Source organism: Parasteatoda tepidariorum, chromosome 6 (assembly GCF_043381705.1).
Source record: "Parasteatoda tepidariorum isolate YZ-2023 chromosome 6, CAS_Ptep_4.0, whole genome shotgun sequence".
Taxonomy (NCBI): Eukaryota; Metazoa; Arthropoda; class Arachnida; order Araneae; family Theridiidae; genus Parasteatoda; species Parasteatoda tepidariorum.
Window position 1 is genome coordinate 30,054,783 of NC_092209.1, and position 7,610 is coordinate 30,062,392.

At 30.2% G+C, this 7,610-nt stretch overlaps 1 protein-coding gene across 1 annotated transcript in view; it reads right to left on the reverse strand.

Moving 5' to 3' along the window:
* Positions 1-5,429: 5,429 nt before the first annotated feature.
* Positions 5,430-7,610, reverse strand: part of LOC107448321 (astacin-like metalloprotease toxin 5) — an 11,050-nt gene continuing 8,869 nt past the window's right edge. Inside the window, exon 6 of the mRNA XM_016063472.4 lies at positions 5,430-5,734. Within this exon, the coding sequence (XP_015918958.1) occupies positions 5,508-5,734 (227 nt within the window). The 3' untranslated portion in view covers positions 5,430-5,507. The remainder of the gene's footprint in view (positions 5,735-7,610) is intronic.

The following is a 7,610-nucleotide window of genomic DNA, read 5'->3' on the forward strand; positions in this document are numbered from 1 at the left end:
GAACTTCATACTGTTAAAACAAATTCTAAAGATAATAAATATTTTGATCTCCTAAAAGAATATCCATCTATAACAAAATTACCCGATCCCAATAAACCTGTCAAACATAATACTTCTCATGTCTTTCATTTAAGAAAGTAAATTTAAAATAAAAATAAATAACAATAAATTAAATTTTACTTTATCTTGTTAAATTAGAACTAAAAAATAATCATAACATTTTGAAAAAATTTGAATTTTATGAACACTTTACAAAATCAACACGACTGTAAAATAGGTTACAGTTACCTTTTAGTAAATAATTTTGTAATTACTTATTGATCAAACAGAAATACGGCCACTAAATAATATAAAACACGAGAAAAATTATGAGACACTTCAGTTGAGGCACTAAATAATTTCTTTTTCATTTAAAACGTCTCAATAATGTCAACAACATTTAATTCTTTGCCTCTTGTTTAAACAAGTCTCAGCTCGCTATAGAACTGTCTTCAATTTTTTCTCGTGCAAATAAAAATGACAAATTTTAACTTAAAAAACATTGATAAACCTTATAATACATAAACTATAAAAATACTTATAAATAATAAGAATTCGTAATAACTTAACAATTGTTGAAATTCCCGAGCTTTTTCAATACTGTTCTTATTCAATACTGTGCTGAAATATTTCCAACATTTTTCAAAAACTGGCGATTTTGCTGCTTATCCGTTATAGCACAAAGATCCGAAATGCGTCCCCTCGGACGCATCCCATAATGCATCCCATAGGATGCGCAAAAAAGTTGTTATGCATCCCCTGTGACACAAATAAAAGTAATTGTGTACCTCTAACCCCTAAAATGAGTAAAAATCGTGCAATTCTAGATCGTCAAATTTTAAGGAAATTTATAATAGGAAAAAACAAGCAGAAAAACCAAACTATAAAAAGTAAAAAATAAACAAAACTCCTTTTTTTTAAATTGCAGGGGAAAATAAAAATAATTCTGATAAGGAAAGGTTCACAAGACAAACTCATGGAATTAAATGAAATTTTCACAGGTGTTCGAAGAACTTATAGATAAACTATATCCGAAAAATAAGTTGTTAATTTGCATTAAGATAGAATAAAATATTATTGAAAATCGGGTTGTGGTTAAAAAAAAAAACATATTTATCAATGATCGGCTATTTTTTATTTCCATTAAATAAAATAATGAATAGAAAACTCGCACACAACATCCATACAACGAGGAAAATATTTATCTGTTGTGACAATATTATTTTAAAATCACTAATGTTTTAATTTTTTTTAAAATTAGGTTTAAAAAAAATATACAATTCTACCATCAAGGTTTTACAACATAAAAATAAAATAACGTCTTCTTAATTTGTTTAACTTATAAAGGAAAAAAATGATAAAATTGACCAATTTAACTCAAAAATGGTCCAGTCACCATTTTGTACATGGAGAGTTTTCCCCTGGTGGAGTATTTATCTTTTTTAATTAACATTAAAAAAGATAAGAAGACCATGTTTGTGCCATTTCATGAATTGTGTTTCAAATGTAGTAATAGTTAATTTTACGTGGACCAACTTATAACTTTTTAATAAAGTGTTTTGACTTAATGCTTCGATAATAATAACAATGATGATGATAAAATTTTTTTATGAGTACTTCTAAAATAATAAATACAAAACTATTTCCTTATAGTTATTTTTTTTAATACTACCTATTTATTTAACATAAAGGTAGATTAGCAAAGATTCAATGATATTTTGAAACTATTTTTTTTTCAGATTAAGAAAATTTAATAGTTGGTATCAAATATAGAATTTAAGTTAGTCAAATATTTAAATATAAGTGTTTTTGAATGAAAAAACATGTTTCGTGAAAAGTAACCCAATGTTTTAATTACATTTTAAATTTTCTATATATTCTTTTGAATTGCGTTTTTAAAATTTTTTACTGAAACTACTCGTTTTGGATTTTTCTTTAAAACTCTTTTTAATTTTTGCAAAGATTAATCTCAAAATCTGTGATGATGATCACATGATTAATGATGTGATCTTTTTTGTCCTTATCTTCATTTATAATGACATTTCGTAAAGTGTTTTTCCTAGCAGGAGCAGATGGAGTTTTGATAAAGAACCTTTACGTAAGAAAAAAAAGAAGGAAAAAAAACAATGCACGTTTCAGAAAAATTATTAAATATTGCAATTGCAAAGCTTATTGCAAAATTTTTCTAATGAAATATATTGCAGAAATTTTCTAATAGAAATAATTTATTAGCAAGAAAACTACAATGTTTTATACACAAATTCCCTTTTTATTCGCATATAGTGACTTAAAAAACTTGATAAAAGTTATTCATTCTCGGAAAAAACCGTTATGAGTCAAATAGGCTATCTATATATATATTTCTCTTACACGGCGATAAAAAAAGCCTCATTACAACTCCCCGAATGGCAACGCTAGAAAATCGACCAATGATTGCACCTAAAAATGTCACATGCCAAATCTAGCTGAGGTGGCTCAACATATAGCGCTTTTAAAAACGGAAACTGAAATAACCTGAGAGAGCATCAGCTGTGGTAATCTCATACTGTTAAGCTAGGCAGAAGTGAGTAGTCTTTGTCGATAGATCTCTATTTTAGTATTTTGTCGAAAGCGCTTTTTTTCACGAATTTATATATTACGAATTTGTTTGACGATTTTTCGTTTATATCACGAATTTATTACCACGTTTATATAAACTTGCCTTCGTGTATGTCTGTCCGGGTGGAATTTTGTAATCGATTTTAAACTAACTTCCCGACTAGCTACAAACTTCAAATTTAGCACACAGTTCAGAATTGGATGATAATGCATGAAAATGAAGAGAAAAAAGACATGCAAAGTAAAATAAAATTAAAATTTAAAAAAAAAATTATTTTCGAGATTGTCTTTTGTTGTCGATTCCATTATTTCAAATTATTACGTGTCAGGTGAAAAGATTTTTGTTGTCGGAGTATTTTTATTGGCTGAAAAATCACGTGGTAGGATCCAGTTTTTCCTCATTCATTTCCAGATTGTTTTGGTTGTCATCAGCATAAAACTAATGAAAGTCGTAAAGGTATTGTTTTTCTATAAAGATTTTTGTATCCCTAATTTAAAATAAAAGTTCTATTACTTTAGTAGTGGTCTTGTAGTAGTCTTGACTACTCTTGACTAAGAAAAATAATCTAAATAAAAATATATATTTTTAAAAACCACGTTTTTTGTAGTGAAGAATAATAATTAAAAAATAATAATTTTTTAAAAATATAAAATAAAAATTAAAAAAATCATAGTTTAAAATAAAAAAATTCAAAATAAAAAAATTCAAAATAAAAAGTAATATTTTTAAAAACCACGTTTTAGTAGTGGAGAATAATAATTAAGAAAAAAATTGAAAAACGAAAAACGTGGGGAGCATGAAATACATAACATACACATACATATACACATTTTCTTACTCATACACATGCACAGCTACATATACATCCACATACATATGCATATACAAAAGCATATTCCATATCCACATTCAGATACAATTACAATTACTGATATACATACACATATTCTCAAGAGCACACATACACACACTAATATAACATTACTGTTATGTATTTCATGCGCCCCACGTTTTTCGTTTTTCAATTTTTTTCTTAATTATTATTCTCCACTACTAAAACGTGGTTTTTAAAAATATGACTTTTTTTTGTTTTATTACTGTTATTAGTTATTCATTGAAAAATGAGTCTCAGTCGTGCTGTTACGCTTTAAGATTTTATACTATAGCACATTTCTAATAGGTTTAACGAATTACATGTCATTTATTTGAATTCAAATTTATTTTTATGACTTAGTATTTACTAAAAAGATGTAATTTTTTTTAAAAAAAAAGTTGTTATATGGATTTGAATGATTGTTTTGAATTCTTAGAATTTTGTGCATTTGCAATGTACCTAAGTTAATAGCGAGCGAAGCGATCTTGGTTTGCGAAGCAAACCATATAAGATTGTGTAGCAATTTTCGGGGGTTTGCGAGCATTAGCGAGCAGGGGACGCAGCCCACTAGTAGAGGTAAATGCTCTATACTTTCATAAATAGCGGCATAATTTGACAATGTGTTCAGCAATGCGCACATGCTGTCCTTACTTCTGAGAAACGCAGGTACTCATCGATCTGTAGCTGGGCGGGCTTCAGGCCACCTTAAGAAATCGAACCCCAGTTCATCACAAAGACTGCTCAATTCCTTAACCTCTGAGCATTGAGCCACCGTAACCCAAAAATGCAAGTAGATCACATTTAAAAGGAAGAAAAACAGATACTTGGAATAATTAAGGTAATGCTAAGCACCAGGAAAAGAACAATTAAATAATTCAGAGATTCCGCGAGATAAAAATATTTTTCAGATGATTCCTAGTTCTGTCTAAGAAAAACTGTTCGTTTCGTTTTCTTTCGGTAAATTTTGGCTCTCAACCAGAGAATGCTACCTGCATACGAGAAATCACCTGTTTCAGAGAATGTTACCCATATGTCGTAACTCTTTGACAAAGTAAGATGTAGGAAATCTGGTGCATCGTCCTGTATAACATTAGTACTGTAAATGGGTCCGGGATAGCCTGGCAGGTAAGGAATTGGGCCCATGTCCTAAAGGTCATCAGTTCGATCCAGTGCCAAAGACACCCCATGCCCAAAATGGTGACTGGTGCAAGCTAAATCTGTTGGGGTCACAAAGTCATCCTAGTTCCCATAACAAATTAAAACCTCTGGGGTACTGGATCGGAAATTGATCGTGCTCTGATTCAAGTCAAAATTACGATTTACGGATCGATGATGTGTGAATGCGCCCTCCCTGTAAAACGGGATGTGATGTATGTCTGTTGTCTCAGGATCTTTCTCAAGGAAGGATGTCTTCTAGACCGTCGCCAATAGCCCATTGTACAGCTCTAGTACGATGTATATAAGAGTACCGTACAGTATAGTACTGGTAATGCACCAGAACAAATATCTTACTATTGTAGAACCGGAAACGTACTGAATCCTGTGTCACAATTGAACACATCTGATTCTGTCTTATGAAACTCTGATTCTGGAAAAACAAAGAACGTAATATGATATCGGCTTGTAAAAAAAAAAAAAAAAACTTAGTGTGACACTGAATCCGAAAAGATACCGAAAACTGCCTTTTTTAAACCGGTATATTTTTTACGCTGTTAAGAAACTCTGTCCAATTCGGAATTAAATTGTGTACTAAAAGCAGGATGTTTTCGGTTTGTTACAAAAAGAATTCAGTATGATATTCAATTCGAAATGATAGCAGAACCGCTATCACACCGAATATAGTTTTCCATTAACCTTTATATATTTTTCACAGCTAAGAAGCTTTACCCAACTTGGAATTCAATTATAAACATCCAATTTAAGAACAGATAAAAATGTTTATTCACATATAAGTTTATTTTGCTTTTATAAGAAGTGTAACAAAATTAGCAATATTTAAACATAGCACTTATACATTTTGTTGACTCTTATTAAGTCAGATTTTGTCAGCTCCATTTTATAGTCGGCATCTAAAAGAACCACTCCTTTTTGTATAGGTACCATAGTATCCTTACCATTTTTGGAAAATGCTGTGCTGTCATAAATCATGATTGAGTGGTAATCAAACTTGGTATACAAGATTGCCTCACTTAATGGTATTATTCGAAAGTTGTGTTTTCTATCTGTAGATAAATAAATAAACAAAATAAGTAAATAAAATAAAATAAAATAAATAATCAATTATTTTCAAACCAGATAAAACTTCTTAATCGAATTGTTGGCTTCGCCAATTCTAAGTTATTATTAAATTGATTGTGAGAAATGTAACCCTTTGACGACTCTCTAAGATAAAACGATTGCTGACGACAATCTGCTGACGATTGGTGCAATATTGATTCTAGGAGGCGTATTAAGACATTTCAAAATAAAACACAATCCAAACATTATAACTACTTTATGCAATCCAAGACTGATCCAAACGTTTTGTATTTTCAACATAAATTGTTTATTGTTACATTTTAAAATGGTTACCCTCACTGAGGCCCAATTTTTGAGGGAATCAAGATTAAATTACACAGTCACAATAGTTCACTCATAAGAAAATATATTACTTAAATGAGCTCCTGCAAAATCATTATTTTATTTTTCTTATTTAAAGTTTTCAGAAATTAATGATTTATATTTTTAAACATTTCTGATCTTTTAAATACTTTTTTTTCAATTAACTAGATATCCTTATTTAGAATTTTTAGGTTTTTTATTTAATAGGTACAAATACACAAATACAATAGCCTACTCCTTAGAAAATGATACTTAAGGCAGAAAAAAAACATATGGTCTTAACATATTGGATAATAAACGGAAATGTTTTATCACTTTGTTCCAACCACTCCCTACGTAACAGAGAAATGGGGACACTTAGCATTTACTCGAGTGAATTTTGAAAACACCTCGTTATGAACATGATCATAAATTGCATAAAAGCTGCAGCTTGTAGAGAGAAACCGGTTGAAGATTTGAAATCCGAAATGCGAAAAAATCTGAGATTTGTTCAAAAATCTCAGAATTCAGATGAAATAAAATTTATGTATCTACAAAAATTCTACTAAATTTGAAAATAGGTCTTTTTGCGCTTATAAAGACGGAGCCCTCGATGAATTTTGCCCTGGGACCTGTAAAACTTTTTTTTCTTAACCTTAGATGTTATCTTCTTCCTCCGCTGCACTGCAGCTTGCGTGGGCCTATGATAGACTCTCATCAATGGGTTGGAGGTACACGCGGCCTTATCTGGTGAGAAAAAACTGTAATGACCAATAAGTAATTGCAGTTAAAAGAAGCAAAAGATAAAGATTGACATAGGAATATTATATATCAAAGCTTAACCCCGTCCCGCCCAAGGGGCATCAAGGGAATACTGCAGACTCAAAGTGCGCACACGTGATAACTCAGCAAGAGAAAAGAGGATTCACAAAGGTAGGATTGGTGAAGATCCATGGCAACACGTCGGAATTATGGGCATAAGAGGAAAAAGCAACTCCAGGGAAAGCACTGGGTGATGTAGGCTGGGCTCCGCTCGCACAGTGCTGCAACCTCACCAAGATCCAAAGATTCTCTCACCAGAAATTCGTAAAGAATTTAGTGAAATCTTAAAATTAACAAAAGTAATTGCTTAGTAAACGGAATTTAGGAGTTTGAGTGATCAGACATAACAGGCGAGGCTTCAAACAAAGAACAAAAGGTAGCAATCATATTGTAATGGTGAAAAGAGCTACAGTTTGCACGAAGCCAATGAGGAATATTATATATATATATATATATATATATATATATATATATACATACAGTGGTGGCCAAAAGTGTGGACACTTTTTGAAAATTTCATGTTTTTCAACTTTGTGTGCTTGTAGAATATATTAATTTTCACAAATACAAACTTTTATATATCAAATTGAAGTTAATTTTAATGTAGAATTTAATAATAAATACAGTATTACAATATCTGTATTACAAAAAAAGTTATGCAATTAATAGTAAGATCTATCTTAGATTTGCATTTTT